Source organism: Caloenas nicobarica, chromosome 10, assembly GCF_036013445.1.
Source record: "Caloenas nicobarica isolate bCalNic1 chromosome 10, bCalNic1.hap1, whole genome shotgun sequence".
NCBI lineage: Eukaryota > Metazoa > Chordata > Aves > Columbiformes > Columbidae > Caloenas > Caloenas nicobarica.
In genome coordinates this window covers 23,438,913-23,465,537 of record NC_088254.1, presented here as the reverse complement: position 1 = coordinate 23,465,537, position 26,625 = coordinate 23,438,913, and the positions used below count along the sequence as shown (strand labels likewise).

The 26,625-nt window shown below is 51.0% G+C and overlaps 2 protein-coding genes across 2 annotated transcripts; both read left to right on the top strand.

Moving 5' to 3' along the window:
• Positions 1-120: 120 nt before the first annotated feature.
• Positions 121-7,955, top strand: CTSH (cathepsin H). The gene is made up of 12 exons (XM_065642055.1): positions 121-300; positions 437-468; positions 537-642; positions 722-792; positions 1,694-1,798; positions 2,105-2,191; positions 2,840-2,895; positions 3,986-4,067; positions 4,164-4,232; positions 4,575-4,681; positions 6,362-6,487; positions 7,230-7,955. Exons 1-12 carry the CDS (start codon positions 228-230, stop codon positions 7,303-7,305), a joined length of 990 nt encoding a protein of 329 aa, XP_065498127.1. The 5' UTR covers positions 121-227; the 3' UTR covers positions 7,306-7,955.
• Positions 7,956-8,377: 422 nt separating this feature from the next.
• On the top strand, positions 8,378-25,642 carry BLM (BLM RecQ like helicase). Its single transcript, XM_065642048.1, has 21 exons — positions 8,378-8,475; positions 8,548-9,122; positions 10,109-10,313; positions 10,754-10,875; positions 11,868-12,000; positions 12,978-13,678; positions 14,444-14,620; positions 15,007-15,125; positions 15,852-15,965; positions 16,698-16,796; positions 16,886-17,034; positions 17,851-17,957; positions 18,408-18,568; positions 19,055-19,250; positions 19,930-20,120; positions 20,580-20,727; positions 21,068-21,267; positions 22,029-22,221; positions 22,370-22,492; positions 23,649-23,856; positions 25,459-25,642. The coding sequence occupies exons 1-21, from the start codon at positions 8,378-8,380 to the stop codon at positions 25,640-25,642; spliced, it is 4,203 nt and encodes a 1,400-aa protein (XP_065498120.1).
• The last annotated feature ends 983 nt before the right edge of the window (positions 25,643-26,625 follow it).

Below are 26,625 nucleotides of genomic sequence, written 5' to 3'. Positions count from 1 at the left end.
TATCTCAGGGTGAACCGGGGCTTGTGAGGTTTTTATGGGCGGGGCAAGGCCGGACGCGCGGGCACCACCGCCCCGCCCCGCAGGGAGGGGACGCCCCGCCCCCGGCCCCGCCCCCGGCCCCGCCGGCGGCGTTCGGGTCAACTCGGCTGCGCTCGGCCCGGCGGGTTCGGTTCGGCTGCGTTCGGTTCGACTCGGCGGAGTTCGGCTGCGTTCGGCTCGGTTCGGCCATGGCCTGGTCGCTGCTGCTGGCGGTGTCCGCGCTCCTGGCGCCCGCTGCCGCCGGGGCGCCCTCGGCCGAAGGTAACGGGGCGGCGGGAGGGGCGGGCGCGGCCCGGCCCGGCTCTGCTCGGCGCCCCGGGCGCTCTCCGGGCTGCGGCCCGCGGCCGGGCCGAGCAGCGCCGGGGGAGCCGCTGACGCCTCCCGCTCTCTCCCGCAGAGGAGCTGCAGTTCAAGGCCTGGATGCTACAGGTAAAGCGCCGCGCTGGGCAGGGCCGGGCCGGGCTCGGAGCCGTCGGCTGACGCGCTGTGCCCCGCAGAACAACCGGCGCTACGGCCCGGACGAGTATCCCCGGCGGCTGCGCATCTTCCTCGGCAACAAGAGGCAGATCGAGGAGCACAACGCGGGCAACCACAGCTTCCAGAGTACGAGCCGCTTCCCCGGCCCCGGGAGCCCCGAGCTCCGGGCCGCGGTGAGCGACATGTGCCTGTTGCCCCCTTCTAGTGGGTCTGAACCAGTTCTCAGATCTGACCTTCGCAGAATTTAAAAAACTGTACCTGTGGAGAGAGCCCCAGGTAAGGCAAGGGAGCGTGTGGTGGTGGGATGGGGCCTGACAGGACGGGGCACCCGAGTCCTGGAGGGCTCTGTGTCCACATGTGGGGACACCCCCTCGCTGTGCTGCGCCCCATCTCTGTGCTGCACCCCCTCGCTGTGCTGCACCCCATCTCTGTGCTGCACCCCATCTCTGTGCTGCGCCCCCTCGCTGTGCTGCACCCCTCGCTGTGCTGCACCCCATCTCTGTGCTGCGCCCCATCTCTGTGCTGCGCCCCCTCGCTGTGCTGCGCCCCCTCGCTGTGCTGCGCCCCCTCGCTGTGCTGCGCCCCATCTCTGTGCTGCGCCCCATCTCTGTGCTGCGCCCCCTCGCTGTGCTGCACCCCTCGCTGTGCTGCGCCCCATCTCTGTGCTGCGCCCCCTCGCTGTGCTGCGCCCCCTCGCTGTGCTGCGCCCCTCGCTGTGCTGCGCCCCCTCGCTGTGCTGCACCCCCTCACTGTGCCACCTGAAATCCCTTCTGACAGTGCAGTGCTCTGTCCTGCCAGAGCCTGGGTAAGAGCGAATGAACCCCCTGCCCCCCAGCTTCCAGCCGCCTCTCTGTCTTGACTCTAGTTCTGGCCAGATGGTCATTTCTGCTTTCAGCTTTCGGGGTTGATCTGTGTTTTTACGGGTAGACCTCAGGCCCAGCCCCGGCTCTCTGGGGAGTCAGGAGCTCCCTGCGCAGCTCGGGCTCCGCTGCCGGGGTGCGGGCTGGCCAGGCGCTGTCTGGGCTGGCCGAGCTCTCCCCGGCTGCAGGGGCTGCCGGGCCAGGGCTGCCCAGGCAGCGTGACTGTCAGCGCTCCCTCCACCCCGGGGAGGGCAGCCAGCCAGAGGCACTGTCCTCCAGCACGGTGACCTGCCACAGCCCTCCTGCCTCGCCTGCAGAACTGCTCGGCCACCAAAGGGAACTTCCTGCGCAGCTCCGGGCCGTATCCCGACTCCATCGACTGGAGGAAGAAGGGAAATTACGTGACGCCTGTGAAAAACCAAGTGAGGAGTGTCTGTGATTGGTGACGCAGCACGAGCAGGCCGGGCCGGGGCTGACCGCTGTGGGCAGGGCAGCGGGCCTGGAGGGGCAAGGCTGGGGGTCTGCAGGGAGTGGGTTCCCCCAGGACCCTCCATGGCTGGGGCAAGGGTAGCGGGAGCAGGGGATGAGCAGAAGGCAGAGCCCGGCTGCTGGGGGGAGTCACAGCACTGTGCTCTTGGCATGTCCTTCTGGCCCGGCCCCGGTGTTTTGGGGAGGCTGGTGACACCACGGCACATTATGGAGCAGATCCTCTCTGGTTGCTAATGCAGGGCCCTTGTGGGAGCTGCTGGACCTTTTCCACCACGGGGTGTTTGGAGTCTGCTATTGCTATTGCAACAGGAAAGCTCCTCTCCCTGGTAAGAGATTTTCCTTTCCTGTGCACTGACAGCAGGTCCTGTCTCCTGGCATGGCTGGGAGCTCACTGTGCCTGAGGATGTGCCTGTCACCGTCCCCTCTTGGGGTCCGAGTGCCCTCCTCAAGCAGGATGAGGCGCAGGGGCCACACGCTGGCGGGTCCCCGCTGCCGGGTGCTGCCGTGGTTTGTAGAGCCGCCTCTGGTGCTGCCAGCTGGCAGCAGCTCCTCGCTGCAGAACAGCTCGCTGCAAGCAGCACGTTGTGACGCTGTTTATTTTTAAACTCCCCGAGGATTTATAGTCTCAGAGAACCAGAAAGACAGTAGCCACTTCCCTGACTGAGAATAGCTGAGTGTTAAAAACGAACTTGACCTTTGGCAGAGATGTCAGCCAGTGCTCCCGTGGGTGGGATGGTGTCCCAGCTGTCGTGAGCAGGGACGGCTCTGGCAGCCGGAGCGTCCTTGCTGCTCCATCCACATTTCTTGTCCCCTCTGGGGACGTGGTGCCGCTCAGCTGGGTGGTTCCTGTTTGCAGTGGGTGAACAGTGGCTGCGGGGGGAGACCAGAGCTCCTGCGCTGCCTGCCAGGCACGCTGCGTTTGTGCCACTTATTCTGGTGTTCAATGTACACTGACTCAAAAATCTTTTCCATAGGCAGAACAACAGTTAGTTGATTGTGCCCAGGCTTTTAACAACCATGGCTGCAGTGGGTAAGTAATACAAAGTAATAAAGAATAGAAATAAGTGCATGTTATGTTCCATGACTGACAGCCTTCCTCAAGATCTACTACCAGGGTCCTTCCAGATCTTGGAATGGTTTTTGGTTTTTCCTTGGCTGAGACGTGTCAGGGAAACCAGTTTTGGGTTGGATTTGGTTTGCTTATTTTAATTTCACCCTCTCTAGCGGTTAGAATGTTTCGCTAAATCTCCAGCATTTCTGAACATCTGTTGTTCCTCTTGTTTATTAGTTTTTTGTCTGATATCTGTTTTGTCAAAATGTCTTCTGACATCATAGTCATGGGTGCGATGTAGCCCAGCTGTAACATGCTCGGGGAAGGTATGGGGAGATCTGTCTGTTGCTCTGCTCGTGGGTCACGCGCATCTCATGGCACTTGAAGGAACCCACAGAAACTTCTGCTTCCCCTTTGGTAAATTCCTGCCGGCATTGCTAGAGAGGCTGAAAGGAAAGCTTTCTGCTGTCTTCTGCTTTCTATAAGAGCAGCAGTCCCTGAGGAATGCTCAAATGGCTCAGCAAAACCAATCTCGGTGCTTTTTATTTTTCTCATGACTCCTCCTTAGTCCTTTCTTTGCGAGCACGCCCTGATCACACTCCCCTCCCTGAGCTGTGCTCTCCGAGGGTGGCCGGGGAAGGAAGCAGCTCCTTGCTGGAGATGTGGGTCCTTTGTCCCCCTGTGCTGTGTAGCAAGGAGCGCCGGCCGGGCAGAGGTCACAGAAAACCACTCTGCGTGGGAGGCTGCGGAGCTGCGCTGGCACGGCCGGTGCTGAGCGGGCTCAGCGGCCTCGAGCCTTCGGGGTCCTGTGCTGGTGTCTCCTGGGGACCAGGCACCCCTGAGAACGTCTGGCTGTGCCAAACAGCGACGGCACAGCCAGGAGTGCCAGGCAGGGAGATACTGCGGGAACAGGCTGGAGTTTCTGCTGTTAGAGGGTCTGGGACACACACTGTCCTCTTCTTTCTCCCCAGTTTGCAGAATGGTCTGCAGGACTGTGGGGGGAGGTTGACGGCTCTGCCGGAACATTACCATCCTATTTAGTCTGCATTTGGGCCATGTTGTCTTGCAGGGGCCTGCCCAGCCAAGCCTTCGAGTACATACTGTATAACAGAGGGCTCATGGGGGAGGACACGTACCCGTACCGGGCCGAGGTATTTCCATATTTCCAGCGCGGCTCCAGCGCGTTGCTGCAGCAGCAGAGTGGGGCCCAGCACAGGCTCCAACACGGGCTCTTTCTGTCCCCGCAGAACGGCACCTGCAAGTTCCAGCCGGAGAAGGCGATTGCGTTTGTCAGAGATGTTATCAACATCACACAGGTATGGCCCTGAGGTTCACGTTTCCCAACGTCCAGGGCTGCAGCTCGCTCGCTCTTTGCTGGCATGCACACTCTCCTGTGCCCAGCTCCCTTTTCTGGAGGTGGCACCGATGAAGCGCTGCAGCCAAAATCCAGGCACTGGGGCTCTGCTTTCCGCAGTGGGCGCAGCTCCAGGCCGTGAGGAGCTCTTGGCTCCTGTCCTTCAATGCAAGCAGCGCTTGGCTCCTTGTGTACGAGCAGAAAGCTGGGTCAGCTGTCCCCAGTGTGCTCTGAGTGCTGGGGGGATCCTGACTGGCCCCAGCATAACGGGGAGATAACTGATCCCGGGATCCTTTTCCTGCAGTATGACGAGGACGGGATGGTGGAAGCTGTGGGAAAGCACAACCCAGTGAGCTTTGCCTTTGAGGTGACAAGTAACTTCATGCACTACAGAAAAGGCGTCTACTCCAAGTGAGTATTTGTGTAGCTGCGAGGTGAGGAGAAGGCGAGGGCTAGAACTGGACACAGGGACAGTAGGCTGCATTCTTGCATTTACTTTTAAACAGAAAACAGCAAATACAAGTCACCTGAGCAATATACAAGTCACTACAGCAATTTCCCAGAGGTGGGAGCACGGCGCAGGGAGCAGGGAGCCTGCAGACGGGAACCAGCCCAACCTGCAGCCCAGGCTGTGTGGGGAAGGAGCTCAGCCAGTCTGTGCACTGGGGAGAGCTGGCCCGGGGCTGGCGTCTGTCTGTCTGTCTGCACTGGGGGTGATGGCAGGGCCGGCCCAGGTCTTGCAGCTGAACGTGTCTGGTTTGCTTAGGCTAAGCCCAAACCACAGTTAAGTTTTCCGTGGGACTCGGGCGGCTGGAGCTCAGGAAGGGGGTGAGCGGTGTGGCCGCACCCGCGCTGGTACGATTGCAGGTGGGTTATTCAGCCACCGCCGCTCTGCAGTGCGGGCAGGTCCCCAGCGCCTCCTGCCAATCCCTCACTGCAGCTGCACGTGCAAGAAAAGTAGCAGAGACGAAAAATTAGTTTGAGACATAAGTGACCTAGCAAGAGAAGGTCTCAAGTGTTGTGTCAGCTCTACAGCCAAGGCAAAAAGCTACTTAAAAGGATGATGATTATATTTTGGAAAGAGTGTGGAAGCTAAGTGGAGCAGGACAGATTTCTGTTGGGTAAGAAAGGGGGACGGTGCCTGCCTAGAGAGAACTAGAAACACACTTGAGTAATGAATCCTCAGTCACATAGAACTGCAGGGAAAATGAAGCTCAGAGTCTAAGCAGGAGTGATCTGCCCCAGGGAGCGGCCAGGGGAGGCGCAGGCAGCGTCGCCAGTGCCGGTGGCTTTGCCATTCAAACAGAGATCCCACAGTGTCTGGCAGCCCCAGGCGGTGCCGGGTGCAACAGCGGGGACAGGAGGGACGCTCTGTGACGGGATCCCAGCTGGAGGAACACGCCAAGGGAGGTTCTGTACGTTTACAGTCTAAGGCAGATGTAAAGCTGGAGTGAACGGAATAATTGCTGCTCCGGTGGTGTCAGCCTGTGCTCGCCAGAGCAACTGGTAACAGAAGAGTAAACCTGTTGTGCGGATTACTGATCTTTTACTCGTCTGCAGTTTGAAAATGTTTAAAACCTGGTGCTTGTACTGTGTGTTGTTTTGTATCACAGGCAGCAATCATCAAGTGCAATTTAAAAGCTAGAAATTCAGAGGCAATACAGGGAAATGTATATTTAACTGAGGAACTTGCTGTTCCCTGTGCTCAATGCGGAACAGTGCCCCGAGCTTTGGGGCAGAACCAGCCGTTACTGGGATGCACTAAGAGCTTCTGGTTTTCATTGGAAAAATTCCTTTGCTCAGTTTTTTCACCGTAGCTCATTCTTGTGTGACAATGTTGACATTAGTTCTGAACAAAAAGCTGGAGCAGGTGCTCAGATCGATGGCCCGTGTCCCCTGTGATTCCTGAGCGAGAGCAGAGCAGCATCTCCTTGTCTTGGCTCCCTCCCCGCTCTCCACAGCTGAAGTTCAGAGCATCCCATGGTTCTTTTTGCAGCTGCAGCGCAATCAGGAATACTGGCTAATCCACGATTAACTACAGGCTGTTTTTTCACATAGCAAATCCGTGTTATTTTTCCCTTTTCCGTGCAGCCCGCGGTGCGAGCACACCCCAGACAAGGTGAACCACGCTGTCCTGGCTGTGGGGTACGGCGAGGAGGACGGGACGCCGTTCTGGATCGTGAAGAACTCCTGGGGCCCGCTGTGGGGCATGGATGGGTGAGGAGGTCCCGGTGCCACCGCACCCACCACAGGCTCCCTGTACCTGTGGTTCCACCCTCCTCCTCCTCCTCGGCCTCCAGCTCTCCCTCATGCTCTCATGCTGTAATTTGGGGGCCGTTTGATACTCTGGGGAGGGGAAATGGTCCCATCTCAGCAATGAAGGAGACTCGGCTCTACACACCAGTGCTGGGGTGCCTGGTTAGAGCCGACCCTTGGAGCCAGAGACCTGTCATTGTCACTCCCAGCGCATGGAGCCCCCGTTCTGCTGGTTCTGGTGCCGGGCAAGGCCCGTGTCCCTTCCGTGGTCACATGGCCAGAGAACGGGTTGTGCCAGGAGCCACTTTTCTGGCTCTGCAAGTATTTCCAGCTGCAAGTGAAACTGGTGGGAGTCAGGTGCTCCCTCTGCCAGTTTGTGCAGTAAGGGGACAGGGAAGAGCGTTGCTGGGCTGGCTGCTGGTGACAGTTCTGTGACGGGGACGTGATCCTCAGGCTGGCGTGAGAAAGGAGCTTGTACGGAGGGACAGCAGCCACTGTCCCTGGAGGGGTTCAGCAGACACGCAGATGAGGTTCTCACAGACGTGGTTTAGAGGTGGACTTGGCAGAGCTGGGTTAACGGTTGGATCAAAGATCTCCAAAACAGTTCAGTGATTTCTGTGAGAGCAGGTATAGCAGGTACCCGTCCTGCTGGCTCTGCCGGGGAAGGGAACACTCGCTCATACGCATTTCTTTCTCCTTTTAGGTACTTCCTTATTGAACGCGGCAAAAATATGTGTGGTCTTGCTGCTTGTGCATCTTACCCGGTTCCTCAGGTGTGAGAGGAGGGCGCAGGCTGGGGAAGCAGGTGTAGGAAAAGGAGCGACTGATGGCATATGGATTTTGGAACGCTAAAATCCAGACAGCGCGAACTGTGTGATTCTCCGAAGCACCAGTCTGACCAGTGCTGGACGTCGGCACCCGCAGGCAGATCCCTCGGCTTGCACAGCTCAGCACCCGCGCCTGCTCTCCCCACACAGCACCTGCATCTGCCCACCTGGGACCCCACTCTGCGGGGCGGCCGCAGCGGGGGCTGCTCCGATGGAAACGCCGCAGTTACCCTGGTTTAAGATGCTGCCCCAACAAAGCTCAGCCCGTCCTCAGGTGCCCGTTTCCCAGCCAACACATGCCACTTCTAGGGATTTATTTTTTAATTTTCTTCAAAGATGATTTTTTCTTTCTCTAGAGAAAGAAAAGTGCTGTGATTTGCACATTTTATCTATTTTCACTAAATGTTTTTAGTATTTTTTTGTATTAAAAATCAGGGTATTTTAATGCAAAGAGAGAAGGGATGCTTTTCTTTTATGAATTACTGAAGAAAGCAAGGAGCATATTGCTAATAGCCGATAAACGCCTGATGGTGGGAGGAGGCTGGGTGTCGGGCAGGGCACTTGTGTTATTTCACGCTAAAATCCGCCACTGACTGAATAAAGAAGCGTGGTGCCGGTGCGGTGTGTGGCGTGTGCTCTGCAGGGCCCGGCCCGGGGGCGTCACACGGGGACAGCGGCCCCTCACGCAGCTCCTGCGAGCGGCGGGGCCGCGCAAAGCGTTAAACCTGCCGGGGGTCCCGCCGTTTGCGTTTAGAAGCAGCTTTAAACCCCGCGGTCGCTGCCCGCGTCCTGGCGGCGCCGCCATCTTGCGGCGAGGGGCGGGGCGGACGCCCGCCTTTGCCATGGAAACGGAAGGACTACAGCCGTCACTTCCGCTCCCGGCGCGTCCACCCAATGGGGGCGCGCAGGCGACGTTTTGGCGCCGAATGCGAAGGGGGCGCGGGCCCGGGCGCGCGGCAGCTGAGCGCGGCCCCGCGGCGCGGAGGGCGCCCCCCGGCGGCGGGGCGGCCCGCCCGGTCCCGCCATGGCGGCCGTGCCGCAGAACAACCTGCGGGAGCAGCTGCGGCTCCACTCGGCCCGCGGCGGCCTCGGGAAAGCGGCGCCGCCGCGGCCGCGGCCCGCGTGAGTGCCGGGGGCAGGCGGGGGCAGGCGGGGCGGGAGGCCGCGGCGCTGACGGGGCTCGTCTCTCCGCAGGGGCTTCACGTTCAAGAAGCTCTCCCCGGCCGCGCGCGGCCCCGCGCTGCGGGACAAGGACGTGAACGCCGCCCTGGGCCCGCGCCCCGCCGCCGCCGCCGCCGCCGCCGCCGCCCGGAGGACGCAGAGCCAGCGCTCGTTCGCGGCGGCGGGCGGCCCGCGGGGCCTCGGGCCGGGCTGCGGGAGCGAGGGGCTGCGCGGGGCCCCTGCCCGGGGAGCCGGGCCCGGGCCTGCGGCTGCTCCCGCCGCCCCCGCGGGGGACGAATGGGACGACATCGGTGACTTCGACCTGTCGGGAGCACGGAGGTTCGGGCGGCTGCCGGTTGCGTCCCCCGCCGGGCTCCCCCGCGGGGCCAACCCCCGCCCGGACCGGCCGCCCGGCGCTTCCCCCGGCACCGGCCCGGGGCGCGGGGAGGCCTCTCCGGAGCCCGGGCCCCGGCCCCCGTCCCAGCAGTCCCTGGTCTGCCTGGATGACCCGGCGCCCTGCAGCGCTGACCGGGCTGCGGGCGGGGGCGACTGGGAGAACTCGCCCGCTGACCTGGTCCTGGACGATGACGGCGAAGAGCTGCACCCAGGTAACGGTGCTGTTAGAGCACCCGTGAGCTGGGAGAAAACATGCTTGTGTTTGCACAGCAAGGGCTTCCATTTGTTTAGAAATCGGAGGCAGCTGCATGCTCGTGTCTGACAGGCAGTGGGTGCCACGGGTGCCAACAGCGTCCTGGTGCGTGTCAGGAACAGTGTGGGCAGCAGGCCAGGGCAGTGACCGGCCGGTGCTGGGCACCAGGGAGGCCAAACCGCGAACCCTGGGGCAGTTCTGGGCCCTCGCTACAGGAAAGGCCTTGAGGTGCTGGAGCGAGTTGAGAGCAGGGAACGGAGCTGGTGAGGGGCTGGAGCACAAGTGTGATGGGAGCGGCTGAGGGAGCTGGGGGTTCAGCTGGAGAACAGGAGCTGAGGGGAGACCTTCTGATCTCTGACCTGCCTGAAAGGAGCTTGGAGCCAGGGGGGTCGGGCTCTGCTCCCCAGGAACAAGCGCCAGGACCAGAGGAAACGGCCTCAAGTTGCGCCAGGGGAGGTTGAGGTTGGATATTGGAACAACTTCTTCCCCAGAGGGCTGTGGGGCATTGGAACAGGCTGCCCAGGGTTAGGGGTGGGGGTTAGGGTTACACTATACATGTAAATTGAGCCTCTTATTCCAGTATAGGGGCTGTCCTAGTTGATGAGTCTTTGCTCTTTCAAAGGCAGTATTTAATATAGCAGCAGTTTTCTATAAAATACCTTGTAGGAAAATGTGCCTCTAAGTTTTTCTCTTCTGACAGGGCAAGGTAACTATAGGCCAGCTGTTTAACTTTTCCACTTTAAAGAGGGTTTGTGGGGGTTTTGTCCATTTGTTAATAGAGGCGGAAAAGGGAGCAGTATTGGGGTTTTTTGTCCTTTAGAAGTGAAAACTGTATTAAACAAGTGTTTTGCCATCTGGCCAGTCATTCTTCCCTCTGTTCAGTTGCATTTTTGTTTATAGTGGTTTACAGCGTTACCCTACAATACGAATACGCTTCTGTTTCAGGTGCTGAGGATCAGAGTGGCCAGAGGCAGCAGCCGAGCGGCGGTGGGAGCAGCGGCGGTGGGAGCAGCTGCCCCCTGGGAAGGGACAGCGACGGTGTTGACGTCGAGCTGGACGAGGTCGAGCTGGTCGAGGATGACGAGCTGTACGTGGTGCCGCCCTCCCCTGAGGAGCCGCCTTCCTGCTCACCCTCTGTGAAAAGCATCAGGTAGAGCAGAGGTCTTTCATAAAAATGTCTGTCTTTTAGGATGATTTTTAAAAGTACTGAAAAAAGACATGAAAGGTGTTAAAAAGTTACAGATTGAGTGTTTGTGTGTGTTGCTTGGCAGGTCAGTAGCTGGCAGCTGTTGTTAATGTTTTATGAAATATGTTTTGGTTTATGGCCAGTGTTTAAGGTGCCTTTTGCTTCAGAAAAACAGAGTTATTTTTCCTTTCGTAGCGGGAGAAAAAAAGAATTACTGAAGCAAGTGTCTACATGTTGGCACATGAGACGAGTGACAAACTGCTCAGCTACTTGTATTTTAACTGCGTTCTCAGAAATTTATCTTTTACATTCATTTTAAATGCTGTTATTTTAGAAAATAAACTTACTGAATTGCATTGATTTACAGAGATCTGTATTTTAATGACTTCTTCTTTTAATATTAGTAATATTTTCAAAGAGTCTCCTCCTGGGGGAAGATCCACACCCAGCAGCACAGAGTCCCAGCCTGGGAAGGTTGTCACAACGCAGCCTGTTGCTGACAGTGATGCTGGTGCGGAGGATGCAGGTACAGGAAACAACTCAAAGTCGACATTTTTGGGGGTGGTTGGCAACTTCTTGTTCTCCTGTATATCCCGTGTAAGCTGGGAGCGTTAACTGGCGGTGACTGATGGGGACGAGGAGGCGGGGGCTGAGTCTCGTTCAGGATTTCCAGACGTGTGCACACTGTGCAGACTCGGGGCATTGTGTGATCCTGACTCCAGGTTTGTCCGGGATATGGGACAGATCTCTTCAGAAGTTAAAACCACAGGTTGACCAAATCATTGCCCACATCAGCTACGGCACAAGGACACATCTCTCTAGGCTGGAGCTGCACAGTGGTTTTGGGTTGCTTCCCATGGATTATGGCTGTGGGCACTGCTGAGCTGAACTGTTTCCGAGTTTCACTTGCAGAATGAAAGGTCTGGATAGTTTACTTTCAAATATATTTTTTAAAGTCCGCTGGCATAAAGGAACTGTTTCTGTGTGCACGAACTCAGCTCATCTATGTATTTTTGCTCTTGCCTTTTAATTATCCACCTGTATAGATTTTCCAAACTGCGACGATTTGTGGTGGGATGGAATTTGGAAGGGGGGGTGACGAGGTGACAAATGTTGACTTTCACCTCTGGGGGGTTTTCTACAGAATTTCCTAGACTAGGATCGCAATGTAATTTTTTGATAAAATGTGTTTTAGTGTGTTTGGGAAGCAGTAATTTGAGATAAACAGAACATGCAAACTAGAACGTTTTTTGGAAATAAGTTTGAAAGAACCATGCTAAAGTTTGGAAGATATATATTGGTGGATAACTAAGAGGCAAGAGCACAAGTACATAGATGAGCTGAGTTTGTGCACACAGAAACAGTTCCTTTATGCCAGTGGGCTTTAAAAAATATGTTGAAAGTAGATTATTCGGACATTATTGCAATTTACTGTCTTTTGGGAGAATTATATCATCTTGTTGCATGTTCTAATAACAATCCACGTTGCCGTGTGCTAAAACACCCCGTGTCTGTCAGGCGAGGGGCCGCGTTTGGAGCAGCAGCTGCGCGACGTGATGGAGGAGATGTGCCGGCTGCTGGACGCTGTCCCGCTGCGGGAGCTGCAGGCGCTGTCCTGCGCCAGGGACCTGCTGCGGCTCAGGGACCTCAGGTGGGTTCCGCTGTCGGTCCGCTCGCTGTCGGTCCGCTCTGTTCCGCAGCTCTCTGCCTGTGCTCCTGCCTGCAGGTGTCCCTATCCCACCAGAAAAAGCTTCAAATAACTGGCAGAACGAAGGTAAAAACCAGCCCATCCTGCTGGCAGTGTGGGCACCCCGGGTCTGCCGGCAGAAGGGATGGGGTTCGCTGCAGCCGCGGGCACAGCCCGTCCTGCGCTCCTGGGAACAGGCACAGCCGCGGCCAGGGAAGCCGGGGGACGGCACCACCTGCCAGGTGTCACCCTGACTTCTTGTCACCGCAGGTGTTAATTTAATGTTCCCTCTGGGAGACTCATTAGCACTCAGGGGTGATTATGGCTCCTCATCACACCCAGGAACGTGTCACCTGTAGGTCTGGTTGTCGCTGCTGCAGCTGCTGCTTCAGTTTCTGCATCACCCGATGACACAACGTGTGGACAAAGTGTTGAGATTTGGGATTTTGTTTGGTTTTTTACTGGACTGTGACTATGTGCTTTTTCTGAACATTCTTGGTAAAACTAATTTATTCTATTTCCTCTTATTGCTGTAGTCAGACAGTCTCTTTAGAAAGTACATAAAAACATAATTTGTTCCAAGCATATTTTTACTTTTTTAACTTCAGGTTTGTGCCTCTAAGGTGGGATTTTTTTTATGCTCCACCTTGTCTGGCTCAGTTCTTTGCTATTAGGAATTATTTTATTTTAACGTCTACAGTGTAGATGTGGTCATTTTGTAATTATTCTGTTCAACTGCATTCTAGTTTTAATCTCTCTTCCCTAGATTTGTTTGGAATGTTTTTAAAATGTAGTGACACAGAGTACAACGGAACCACCATACGTTAATGTTTGGAATAGGAGAGAGACAAAACTGTTTCATGTGTGTTGCAGAACTTGATAAATCATTGCTTGCGACTAAATATTTTTTTCCTCCTTCCTTCCCTTGCCGTCTATCCCAGGAGAAAATTGCTGGCCGGTTCCGTCACTTGGAGCAAAAGCAGCACAAGCGACACTTTTCCTACGAGCGGGAGGGCACATGTGGAGCGGGCCCCCCCTGCCCGGCCCGGCGCTGCCCCGTGTGCTGGGACCAGCTTGAGCTTTGAGTCCGACAGAAACTCAGCCGGGCCCACACACCTCCCACCCGCTCGGCCCGGGACGCTTCATCCAAGCAACTTTTCCACCAAAACAAATCAAACCTTGGATACGTCTCACGCCTCAAAGCCGAGCGTGGAGGAACTCGGCTGCCCCGGCACGACCGCACTGCCCGTTCCCAAGGCCGGTGGCACAGGTGGATTTGCCCTCGGCCCTCGGGCCCAGACGTCCTGGGGCAGCAGCCGGTGCGAGGAGCCCGGGGAGGGAAGCGCTGGTCCTGCGAGCAGAGCTGCCGCTGCCGCCCCCGCCGCAGGCAGCTCGGCTGCAAACGACACCGACTTTGACCTCGATTACTTTGATATCGATGATTTTGATGAGGACTGGGAGAACTCGGTGAATGTTTCGGCACCTCAAACGCTGTCGGTGCCGTCGTACCAGCCCATCGGGGAAGGGCCACCCACCAAATCGCTGTCGTCAAAGATCCTGTCCAGAGTCAAAGAAGCTGCTGCTGTATCCAGCGCTGCTGCCCCGAAGTCCAGCTTCGTGATGGCAACAAAGAACAGTTCAGGTAACTTACACTCAGTAGGATTACTGTCTGCCCCTTTTAAAATTTTTATTTACTTTTGAACCTAAGGCCAAGTAACTGACTATAGATTAACATCCACATCTTTTGTTTCTGTGGAAGTTTCTTTTGGTTTCTCTTTGCAAGTCATCTTCCCTTTTTTTTCCTCCAAGTGATGCCAAACTTCTTGAATATTTATTTGCCATACAGGCTGCTGGGAAGATGGTGCTGCTGGAATTGGAAGCTAGAATGTTTCTGTGTTTTAATTAAATAATGACTCTGCAGTTGTTGCTTCAAAGCTGTGCAACAGTTTTAGCTGTTTATGCAAAAAGTTCAACAATGGGCAGTTGCTGAAGCAAAGCGAATCCCCTGGGGCATGGGGTGGGTCACCTGTGGTTGCGGTAGGAGGGCTGGTAAAGGGTGAAGATGTTAACCCATTTCATCAGCGTCTCTGTCGCTGATTAATGAGCCTGTTAATAGCTGTTCGTGGCAGAGATGAAGTCTGTCGGTGTCTTACTGTGCATTTTATACAGACATGGGCAAGAAGCTTCTTCCCAGAGATTTTCATATAATCAAAATTCACACTTTAGCCAGTCTTAAATTCTAGATGAATGCAATTTATTTTTAGTAAGTCACGATTTGAGTTTAAAAGGTTGAAAGGGTTGAGGTGGTGCTGAGCCGCCTGTTGTGCTGGAGCAGTTCTGTGTGGCCAGAGGGACAGCGCAGCGTGATGCTGTAACCGACTGTCCGCGCGTTCGCTTTGTCTGCCAGATCGGCCAGTGAACAACCCCGCGCTGGAACGGTTCAGGGGGATGAAGTTTCCCCATTCTGAAGAAATGATGAATACGTTTCACAAAAAGTTTGGTTTGCACTGTTTCCGGACAAATCAGCTGGAGGCCATCAACGCGGCGCTGCTGGGCGAGGACTGTTTCATCTTGATGCCCACGGGTACGTGTCCAACCGCGGCAGCTGCCGCTCCGAGCCCGGCACACGCTCCACGGACCCAAAGCTCCATTTGCAGGGCCCGTGCCAAGCTTTGCTCTGTGCCTTTGGGGGGTGGCGATAACTAGTGCTGCTTGAGTTCCAGGGCTGCAGGATTTCTGGAATTTGGTGTGCACTGTGGTATTTTGACTGCAGTAACTGAATTTCTGCCATCCATAATATTTCATATAATATTTCACTCATCCTACAGATATCAGGTGAAAGGCAGGTAACAGTTCAGTGTTTCTGAAAGTGCTGTAAAAGGGGAAGTAAGAAATAGGTCTCCTCCCTTGCGCTCCATCTCCGCACAGTCTCCGTTTCTGACATTCGTTGTGTTCTGTTTCCTCTGGCAGGCGGGGGGAAGAGCTTGTGCTACCAGTTACCGGCGTGTGTCTCTGCCGGAGTCACCATCGTCATCTCTCCGCTGAGGTCGCTGATCATAGATCAGGTTCAGAAGCTGAAGACTTTGGATGTAAGTTCACACAGCTCGCTTTATTTAGTTTAACTGCAGAGAAGTGAATTAGAAATCTGAAATTTTAAAGTAAGTCTTACGTCTCTCAAATATAAACTGGAAAAACTGGTGAGACAGAAACTGTCTAGGGCACCCAAAGTTGTCTGGGAAGAACTGAATTAGATAAACTAGAACATCTTGGCAGTCCTTAGGATCCAGTTCCATTGTTACTGTGCAGCACGAATAGTAAGTTATACTTTCAAATTTAATAATAAATTGCTGGTCCAAGTTGTGTTCAGTCTCTCTGACGCGATGCTGTTCTGTGTTACCATGTTTTCCTGTTCCTATAAACTTTGTTTCCTAAGATTTCTGAATTCAGTCTCAAACTTACAGCACATTGAGCTATAAGCAAACATCACATCTCTTGTCTTCATGGGAAAGAGTTCAGAGAAAGTAGATAAATCCCTGCAGTCAGCTCTTGGTCTGCTGCTAGAATTGGGAGCAGAAGAATAGAATTTGCCTCATAGTCTTTTGGTTTTATCATTAGAAAAATTCCGTGGTGTTTACAGTATGATGTGCGTTTGAATGCTGCCTCTAACTACACAGAGCACCACTAAAAATGTTCCGTTTGCTGAGGATGGTAAATGCACAAACTTTTTTATTGTGTTTATGACTAGATGTAAGTCTGTATTCGGACATTCTTCTGTTTTGCACGTATTAAAACGTAATATGTTTTTTTTAATATAGATTGCTGCAACATATCTGACTGGTGACAGAACAGATGCTGATGCTTCAAAAATATATATGCAATTGTCAAAAAAAGATCCTGTAATAAAGCTTCTGTATGTTACCCCTGAGAAGGTTTGTATTTATTTTGAATTGTAAAATCATGGAGGCAACAAGAGGAGGATCACTATGAACCACTGAATGTAGAGTAGGCTTCTGGGGGAAAAAAACTGTTCAACATTTTTTAGGTAACTCAGTAAGACTCTACAGATGTAAATAATTTCAATCAGTAATTAACCGAGAATGAGAACTGAGTGTGTCTATACAATCTAAATTCTTAAAACCCCCATGCCTGTTCATTTCAATATATCTTAGTACATGTTAGTGGCTAATTGCTGACAAGTAGCTGTTAGAATCCAGACTACTATGGAAGGGATAATACAGGGAAAAAATGCGTAACCGTCAAGGTAATACATAGTTGTCAAAGATTTTCTTGTACTTAACAATATCCTTCTGTTAACAAAGAGGTTATTCCATGAGAGCTTTGTACGAGGGGGTGGTTTAGTGTGGGATTACATTTCTTTCTCCAACATCGTCTCTCCCTGTCCTTTGTGACAGAAATCATTTAAATTTGCTCAGACCGTAGGACCAATGGAGAGAAGATCCTCGAACCCCGCAGTAACCCCACACCAGCTGCCGTGCTGTCAATTAAAGCAAAATTCATTGCCGTTTCTTTGGCCTTCCATCTCTGCCTGTGCAGCCGAGGCTAACGTTCCCGCACAGCGCCGTTGTTTGTGCTCCGGGTCGGGCAGAGTGACCCTTTGCCGTGTTTGGTTTCTAACCGCGGGGGTGTGTGTGTGTACCCAGGTCTGCGCCAGCAGCCGGCTCATGTCAGCCCTGGAAAACCTCTACGACAGGCGGCTCCTGGCGCGCTTTGTGATCGACGAGGCCCACTGCGTCAGCCAGGTGAGAGCCTCCCTCCGTTTGTTCAGGGCGCCAAAAGCCTTCGTCGGGGCACCTTACTCACTTATCCCTGAATTTTGCTTCTGAACTAGTGGGGTCACGATTTTCGGCAAGACTACAAACGGCTGAATATGCTGCGCAGGAAGTTCCGCTCTGTTCCCATGATGGCTCTGACCGCCACCGCCAACCCCCGCGTGCAGAGGGACATTCAGAATCAGCTCGAGATGCTGAAACCACAAGTGTAAGTTGCTCAGCAGTTCCCTGAACAATTGGTTTGTCCCACAAAAATTTCGAGTGGAAGACTTAGTAATGCAAGCAGAGCATTGCAGATCTGTCTGAAATACTGATGTAGTTGTATCTGATTAAATTCCGTGCAGACATTCTCATTTCACGTGAGTTATACACAAAAGATTAAAGCAAGAAGGAAAAAAAACTTGCCAAACTCTTCCGTGCATGATTAAGGAAGGCATTTAATTGAAAATTGAAAAATATGATTGACAAAATGTGCAAGTTGTATTTGAGGGTGATTTTTATGAGAATGCTGGAAAACTGCAAAAGCTGGAAGTGTTTTTTAATTAGCATTGGCAGTAACACAGATAATGAGGTTATCATTTGGCCTGGATTGTATTGTAGTGTTTTCTTTGTACATGACGAAGAAACAAAGCATTCTGTTTTGTTGAATTTCTTCTTTTAGAGATGTATTTTAGGGTAGAGGGAGGGAGGTGACGCTCTGTTTTGCAAATGTGATCAGTCGAATGTGGCTGCAGGTATTCAAAAGGAAAATGAAGACAAGGCAGTGGCCGTGTGCACGTTTGGGTTGTGGGCATTTCTTCCTTCTACGTAGTGCATGGAGCATCGTTTTTTTCACAGCCACAGGAAAAAGGCAGGAATTTTAGACCCAAAGTATGGGCGATGTGGGCACAGTGAGACAAGAATTCCTTTGCAGATGATGCAGAACAAGTAGGAGTCGGTTGAGTCTGGGCCGTTCCAGTCAGTATGTGTTGAGAGGATTCCTGCACCACAAAGCTGACGAGCCCCATGAACTGTCGTGTTTCAGGTTTACAATGAGCTTCAACAGGCAGAACTTGAAATATGATGTATTACCCAAGAAGCCAAAGAAGGTGGCAACAGATTGCTTGGAATGGATTAAAAAATACCATCCCCGTGAGTACTGAGCAGCACCGCGTGCTTGCCGGTGTTTTTGTGAGCTACTTTTTAAGGCAGGAAAAGCTCTTACAACGCTGTAAAAACCCTAGACTTGTGCCTTTCTGTAAGCAACTAATATATTTGCAAGAACAACAAGTTGGAGGCAAAATTATATTATTGATCCAGCTCTTGTGTTGTGTACTACTTGACTCATGTATTTGAAATCCTAAGATTGCACAGTACTGAGCAGGAAAACTTTTCTTAATTCCACCTCACCAAAAACCCAGGAAATTGGGTGAGGCAAAACTAGCAAAAACACTGATAGTAATAAAATTACTTTATTGTGAAGCAGTTATTGCATTACACTTACCAGCCAATAAATATATTTACTTGACAGGTGTGACTGTTAAGCAAGTGAAAGGGAATAAAGCTGTATTGTAACACAAATCTTCTTTTATATATTTGCAGATGACTCTGGAATAATTTATTGCCTTTCCCGCCATGAATGTGACACGACAGCGGCCATTCTGCAGAAGGAGGGCCTGGCCGCTCTCGCCTACCACGCTGGCCTGCCCGACTCCAACAGAGACCTGGTGCAGAAGAAGTGGATTAATCAGGAAGGGTGCCAGGTGAAGGAAAGCAACCGGGGCAAAAAGCGCATAGGACTTGAAGCACTTTTATCCCTCTTGGCCTAGGAAATGGAAGCAAAGTTGTGTAATGTCATTGCCAAATTGGACACAGTATTAAATAATTGATCCGAACAGATCTGCCAAAACACGTTAGCAGCCTGTTTGTTGGGAGTTTTACACCTTGGCAGCGCTGCACTGAGGGACGACGCTCCAGGAGAGAGCTGAGCAGTACCAGGCTCTGACACAGCTCTGGGCACGTGGCTGAATTGTGTGTTGAGACTCAAATTTGGAGTTTTCCCTTTGTCTGGAGTAGCTCTTCTGAAAGGAGAGGTGGCTTCGCTGTGGTGTACTCGTCTTGCGGAGTTACAGCTGGAATTCTTGGTTCTGCACAGTCTCGTAATCCTGATTGCCCGTCTGTTTTCAGTGCATGGTGCTGCATGAATAACTTCCGTAACTCTGTGTAACAAATTGGTTTTTCCTTCCTAGGTTATATGTGCAACCATCGCCTTTGGAATGGGAATCGATAAACCTGACGTCCGCTACGTGATCCACGCGTCTCTTCCCAAATCCCTGGAAGGTTACTACCAGGAGTCGGGCAGGGCCGGGCGGGACGGGGAGATGTCCCACTGCCTGCTCTTCTACAGCTACAGCGACGTCACCCGCCTCAGGAGGCTCATCCTCAGTGAGTGCCCGTCCCGCTTCTTTTTGGTTTTCCTCATGGTAATAGCTGAAAATTTCAAAACTCCTTCAGAGGCAGTAAAGCCAAAGTATTGCCCTAACCTGATAATTCTGTGTTTGGAACTTGACTTAGGCTCCCCTGCTTTTCTTATCTAAACCAGGCAGATTTGATGCTTTCAGGAACGAGCTTGCACTCATTGTAATCAATCCACAAAGTGTGACGTGGAAGCTACAGGAGACACGGATTGACGGAGTCACTTGGTCACTGGTCTCCTTTTCATCTGGACTCTGTTGTTTTCTCATTCGGTACAGGGCGTTGCAAAAAGTTGGACCCAATTTTGAAGTCCATCTCTTTGAAACACCCCATCGTGTGGGACTGCAAAGGGAAACTGCATCTTTACCTGGAGGGGTTGCTGTAATGAGAGATTTTTGTCACTTGGACTTAATTTTAGTCAAAAACGTTTTCCTTCATATGTATCCCTCTCCTGACTCATGTCACTCTAGTCTTCTTTCCTTCTTCAGTCTTTAAAACTTTAGAGGTAAAATCTGTCCTAGGCTAGGTCTGTACTAACCTGCTCGTCCTTTTTTAAGCAAAAAGGAATATTGTGTTTTGCCTATCTGATCATATATAAAAATGCAGAAGTGCAGATGTAACAAATACAATTGAATTTCTTGCATTTCAGTGGAGAAAGATGGAAACAGTCACACGCGACAGACCCACTTTAACAACCTGTACAGTATGGTTCATTACTGCGAGAACGTAGTCGACTGCCGGAGAATTCAGCTTTTGGCCTACTTTGGGGAAACTAATTTTAATCCCAACTTCTGTAAAGATCACCCAGAAGTAATTTGCGATAACTGCAGTAGAAAGAAGGTAAAAATCACACCCCTTATTTATAGTGTTTTTAAGCTGATTTTAGCTGCATTAAAAAGTGGTTACGTGACATTTGGGAAGGCAAATGGAAGCGTAAGTTCTGGTGCGTGGCAGCAGAGAAATGAGGGGAACGCTTTCCCCAGGACTGACCTCGTTGCCCGTGTTCACGCAGCAATCTTGCCGCTCGCTCTCTGGAATTCACACACTAGAGATTGTGTGCGATCAGCTGGTATGGATTGTCGCATTTTTCAGAGTATTGTCAAATCCTGAATTCCTGTGACTATATCGTAGCACTGTAGGTGTACGAACTAGAAAATCGCTATTTCTGCATTTGGAACAAAATTAATTCATGACTGGAAAAAGCTCAATAATGAAAACCAAGGTGGTTTTCATGCAGTAACAACTTGCATTAGCACAGAACCGCATAACGTTGTTTCCTAATCAAGTCTATTTTAATAGGATTACAAATCAAGAAATGTAACAGATGAAGTGAAGAGCATTATAAGATTTGTGCAAGAGCATTGTGGACAGATGGGACGAATAAACGCAAAGAGAAATACAGGTTCTGGGAGATACACCCTGAATATGATGGTGGACATTTTCTTAGGTAAGTGCTGTTCTTCAGAGACCACACTTGGTGCACCAGCTCCTGACCGAGTTTCAGGAGGTCTGCGCAACACCAGCGGTGGTTTAAAAGCAGATATATTTTGTGAATTTGTTCTTCCCAGGAATCTCTGGGTAGTAAATGATCCAAAATAAATGAGACTAAAGCTTTAATGTGCTTCAGGTTGCTATAGTGATGCTATTAGTTTTCTGGTGGTGTTTGGAGTTTCTGCTGCTAAAATGCATTTTTTAATGTGCATAGACCATGGAATACCCTTGGGAATCCCTCCCCGGTCTGTAAATACATACCTATGTCAGCTAATCCTGTGATTTCTGTTGCACAGGTACAAAGAGCGCCAAGATTCAGTCTGGGATATTTGGGAAGGGAGCTGCCTACTCGAGGCACAATGTTGAAAGGCTGTTTAGAAAACTGGTCTTGGACAAGATTCTGGATGAAGATTTGTATATCACAGCTAATGACCAAGCTGTGGCGTACGTGGTTCTAGGGGAGAAAGCTCCGGCTGTGCTCAACGGCTCACTACAGGTGTGTCACAATTTATTTTTTTTTTCTCCAACATACTGTTTTCAGGAATGTGTTATAGTTTTTATGTAACATATCCCCCAGGAGAATTTAAATGTAGGTTTCCTACCAGCTGAAGTACAGGAACTAATCTTTAGGAGGTGCAGGGAACAGGATCCAAGCAGCAGGATTTCTAGTCCAGTATTGGAAAAATAATGTTGTGAGGCAAAAGGTGAGTTTGAGAGGATTGGAGAGGATTAAATCTCTCTCTTCCCCCATCCATCTGATTCCAGCTTGTCAAAAGGGAAAGTTATAACCAAGACAGGAGAAGCTGGTTAAGAACAGAAGGACCAGCGCCACCTTCTCCCGCATTTTCTGCTCATTTTATTCTAGTCATCAGTGAGCTCTGATGGAAAATGCACTTCGAGGAGGTCATGGAACCTGTCCCAGAGCTGCTGGAGGCAACGTCTCCTGCGTTAGTGCTGCGTGGAGAAGAGCGGAGCCCTCAGCATTAGACCTACTGACCTCCCTCCAAAGCCAGCTGTGAACTGGGCTCCTGGGGTTTTTTCCGTGTTGTGTATACTCTGCTAGTTCTTTAGAGAAGAAACTTATGGGCAGTTGAGTAGCCTGTGGAAAAAAAAAAAATATTTAAAAGGTGTATGCAGGGCAAATAGCTTTTTTGGTCCATCAAAGAATACTTTGTTTTCCTGTGTTACCCATCGGTTTTTGCTGCTGGCTCTGCAGTGACTCCCTGGGCAGGAATTATTGGTTGCTCATCTTAACAGGTGGAGTTCCACGAAACAGAAAGTGCCAGCACCATCAGAAAACAAAGAGCTTCTGTGGCGAAGATGTCACAGCGGGAAGAGATGGTTAAAAAGTGCCTCGGGGAACTTACAGACACGTGCAAAACGCTTGGGAAAGTCTTCGATGTGCATTACTTCAATATTTTCAGTACTTCAACTCTGAAGAAAATAGCAGGTAGTGTCAGGTTTTTGTTACCTCAAGGGCTTAAACACGTAGTGTCGCACTAAAAGGAATTAATTTCCTCCAGAAGATTCTGCCCTGATCTCTCTTAGAAAAAGTTTGTTTGTTTGAGGTGTCTGATCGGTACTTTGTTACATTACAGAAACCTTGTCATCTGATGCGGAGGTTTTACTGCAGATTGATGGTGTCACGGAAGACAAACTGGAAAAATATGGCGCAGAAATAATTAAAGTGATGGAGAAGTACTCTGAATGGACCCTCCCAGGTTCAGTATACTTTGTACCTAAATATGTTCTTTAATACTCTTTTCTCCTCCTCTATCAGAAGTTTCATCCAAAAGTTACCTTGTTTTAAGTAAAAATAACTAATTTTTGCAGTTCAGTAATTACAAAAGGGAGCAATTGCACATTTTCAGAACATACAAAGGTCTTTGCTATCTTATCGTTAATTAAATTCAGCATCTCTCTGAGAGACTGAAAAATGAGAACTAAGCAGACTGCTCTATCCTAACCTGTTAGTTATTGGGATTTATGTAATATGCTCAGTTATAATTAGAATTCTGACCTTAAGGTTAAAGGTGTGGCACCTCCTGCATATTTCTACACTTGCATGTACTGTGTACGAGGTAATGTGGCCTGGCAGATGATCAATAATGACCACCTGCTATTTTTCATGGTAATTGAGGTCAGCAAGGCCAGGTCTTCGCTGAAGAGCCCTCGCTCGAATGTGAAGAACTTTCCAGGCTGGGTGTACAGGCTCTCGGTGTTTCACAGAGCCTTTGTGCAGCTCTAGCCCTAAACACAGAGTTCGGCTGGGTGGAGAACGGAGCCCTCAGACCAGCAAATCTGGTAACGCCACCTGAGTGCAGTGTGTGGCCTGTGTTGTAACTGGACTATTTGATACAGCTTGGCTATCAAATTAGACATTGGGGCCTGTGATTTTAAAGCGATTCGTGTTTACATTTAAGGAGGCTGTGCTTTCATACACTGCAATGTGAATAATGCATGTCTACAAACCTGATTTTTAAGTATTTTATTCTCCTGCCTGTGCAAAGAATCACGTCCCTCTTGATCGCAACTGTTGGAGAAGGAGCTCTCAGCTGCCCGAGCCCTTCAGCATCTCCTGACGCTGGTTTTAAGAACAAGTGCCATATTTGACTGGAGTGTTGCTGCTATATTCCCTAATTCTTGCGAGCTGATGTGGGGAAGAGAGTATAAAGGCAGAAAGCCCAGTGTTACCGAAAGAGTTTAGACAAGAAGCCAAGCTAGGGAAAATACGACAGGCTGGTATTCTTTTGTGTCGTGAGACAAACCAAACCTGGCTGCGGTCCTGGCTGTACAGCAGCCTACGAAACACGGCAGTGCGGGGACAGTCAAGGCAGTGTCTGTATTTAATTGTATTAACTCACTGTCTCTCTGTAGAAGACGCCGCCTGCCAAAGCGCGGACACAGCGACGGGCAGCACCGGCACACCTGAGAGCGATGAAGAAGCAGAAGATGTAGGTACAACCTCGAGCTATTTTTGCAATAATGCAAACCAAAGAAGGAAAAGGAAAAGGCCGCCCAACTTCAGAGAATCGAAGAGGAAGAAGACAAGTCACGGTGGCAGCCAGCAGTTTCACCCCAAAGGGTACGTTGTGGTCACTGGTAATTAGCGCAAAGCAGCACGGCGATGATCCCAGAACTGCGCTGTTACCCTGCTGCGTTTTCCTGAGTGAGTGCGGGCTTGGATAATTTTAGTGCCATTCTTCAAGTACCTGCTAACAACTTTGGTTTTCTAGCAATTTCTATTTAAAATGCTCCTGGTGAGGAAGGTTATTTACCACTTGTCCTTTGTTTCTCATGCTCGACTGACGCAAGCTGAGCAGTGACACTGAATTTCGGTGTCCTGCCGTAACCGTTATTAGCAGGCTGACTGGATTCTGTGCTTGGAAACATAAAGATGGCTTGAAACTTCTAAGATTTGATGGAATACTTGAACTTCAGCTCCTAGTTTGGATCCTTTTTGGATCCAGGAGTCTGGTTGGTCTTGAGCTTCCAGGGCAGATCCACCACCAAACTGTCACAGGGGGACAAAAGAGCCTTGAACTTTGAGTCGATGCCCTTATTTTAGCAGCTCCTGGAGTTGTCAGTCTGGTAACTCCAGTAGTAGCAGATTGTGCTGAAGATCTATGCTTTAAAACACGTTGGTTAACCGGCACTGAGAGAGAACCAACAAAGAGAAATGGTTGGAGAAATTCTGCCCTCCCCAAACCCTCTTTAAAAACAGAGGAGGTGACATTAGAAAACTTGAGTGATAAGTTCTGATTTGGGTTTTATAGTTGTGCCTTTAAAGGTTTGCTGTGCTTGTAGCTTGCCTTGCACAAAAAGGGAGTAAATTGAAGTTCCCTGTGGTGTGGTTGGGTTATTTAACCCCTCAGCCTAGAGACTGACCTCGTTGGAATATGAGATGGAGAAGAGGACGTACAAAAGGACAGCTATGCAGACAGCCTGTGTGTTGCATTTCTGAGATAATTATTTGAATGAGGTTTTATTCAGTCTCTAAGTGTCACGGAAATTGCATTATCTTTCAGCCGGGAGGAGCTCAGGCCATTTGGAAGAGTAGCTCTGATCAGCACTAATGTGCTCTCCAAAACATGCTGTGAAATCCCCGCCTGAAGAGTCAGGCCTGAATTTTAAAGACTCTTAGGTTTTATCAGTGTATTAGCCACTCACATTTCACTGCTGTAATGCTGCGTTAATCAGCAAAGAGAAAATATCACCTGCCTTATTCAAACTCACTGCTTCTGCCATTGACTGCCCTTCTCTGCCCTGTTTTTCCTCAGTTTTTGTAGCAAATAGCAGTTCCCAGCTCAGCAGGGTTTACTCCCACCCTTTTTACCTTCCCATCTACTAAAATATTAGTCATTAAATGCTGTTGACCCTGAAGTGTCACTTAATGTTGATTCTCTAATTGGATTAATAGGATTCAGGTGTGTTCAGCATTCTCTGTCCCTGTTTCAGCTGCTTCTTGCCCTTAGGCAAATGCCAGAGCAACAGCTACACTCGATTTACATCGATTTCAAAGGTATTTTTGCAGCCGTGTGCATTAAAAAACCCCAACTTTTTAAAAATGAAAGCATAGCCTTGTAGAAAATCTAACGGAGGTGTATATGTCAGCAGACCATGGGTGTAGGGAATGTGGCAGTAAAGCAGATGCCTGACCTGGGCACGTTCTCTCTGAATTTTGCAGGGGTTACAGCAAGTACAGAAGGACCAGGAGGCCGTTCGGCTTGAAGGCTCCAGCCGGGTCTGGCTCGGGCTCAGCACCGCTCAGCGTCGCGGCCGCACCGGGCGCTGCGGGCAGGCTGGGGATCCTGGCACCGCCGAAACCTAAAGCCAGACAGTTCCTTCAGCCTTCCTATTCAATACTGTAACTAGCAACATGTGAATACTGTATAGAGCAAGCCCTGAAGATGTAATTGTTTATTATTTTTTTTATTTCTTTTGCTAAACCTTCTGACACTTGTACATTTGTCAAGTACAAAAACTTGAATTAAATAAACTTACGAGTTTAAAAACCATGTATTTGGACCTTTGTGCTATAAACACATAGAATTATGTCTGTTTCTAGCAACTCTGCTACTTCAGCGACAATAATCCCTAAGCCTGTGTTACAGCTCCCTCGGGGACAGGTGGCACCCGCGGACACGGCTCCTGGAGCTGCCCCTGCTCCTCTCCCGGCTCTCGCAGAGCTCCACGGCTGAGCTGCTTTCGGAAAGGTAAGTCTGAGAATCCTGGAACCATTTTGCTTGGAAAGAACCTTTGAGATCATCAAGTCCAGCCGTTAACCCAACACTGCTGAGTCTGTGAATATTTTGCCATGCTCGCCTGATATATAGTTAATGTTTTTAAGCTTCAAGCTTTATTCTCCAGGTACTGGGGCTGGAGAGCCTCTGGGAGCGCCAAGACCTACCCCAGGGCTTTCTTTGGTTATTAATTTTTTTAACCGTGATCTTGTCACAGATGCAGTGAAGGGCATTTGAGGTGTGCTCGGCTGCCCCTTTCCTGCCTTGCACAAGGTAACTCGGGTATGTTTGGCAGAGGGTTTAGAGACACCTGTTTGTACATGCACGTTCGTGGCAGCACCCGGCCAGGACAAACCATTCTCTTGCTTGACTGGAGCAGGGGATTTCAGCAGCAGCTCCCGAGCAACAAGGCCAGGATGGCTGGTCTGGTGTATTTTATGACCTGTCTTAGAATCACAGAATGGTTTGGGTTGGAAGGGACCTTCAAAGCTCATCTAGTCCAACCCCTGCCATGAGAGCACAAGTGTTATGAGGAGTGGTTGAGGGAGCTGGGGGTTCAGCCTGGAGAACAGGAGCTGAGGGACCTTCTGATCTCTGAACTGCCCGAAAGG

Coding starts and splice junctions, on each gene's coding strand:
- CTSH (XM_065642055.1), top strand. CDS start 228: ATGGCCTGGTCGCTGCTGCTGGCGGTGTCCGCGCTCCTGGCGCCCGCT. Junction 2,896..3,985: donor AACAACCATGGCTGCAGTGG/GTAAGTAATACA, acceptor GTTGTCTTGCAG/GGGCCTGCCCAGCCAAGCCT. Junction 4,233..4,574: donor ATGTTATCAACATCACACAG/GTATGGCCCTGA, acceptor CTTTTCCTGCAG/TATGACGAGGACGGGATGGT.
- BLM (XM_065642048.1), top strand. CDS start 8,378: ATGGCGGCCGTGCCGCAGAACAACCTGCGGGAGCAGCTGCGGCTCCAC. Junction 20,121..20,579: donor ATAACTGCAGTAGAAAGAAG/GTAAAAATCACA, acceptor CTATTTTAATAG/GATTACAAATCAAGAAATGT. Junction 20,728..21,067: donor GATGGTGGACATTTTCTTAG/GTAAGTGCTGTT, acceptor TCTGTTGCACAG/GTACAAAGAGCGCCAAGATT.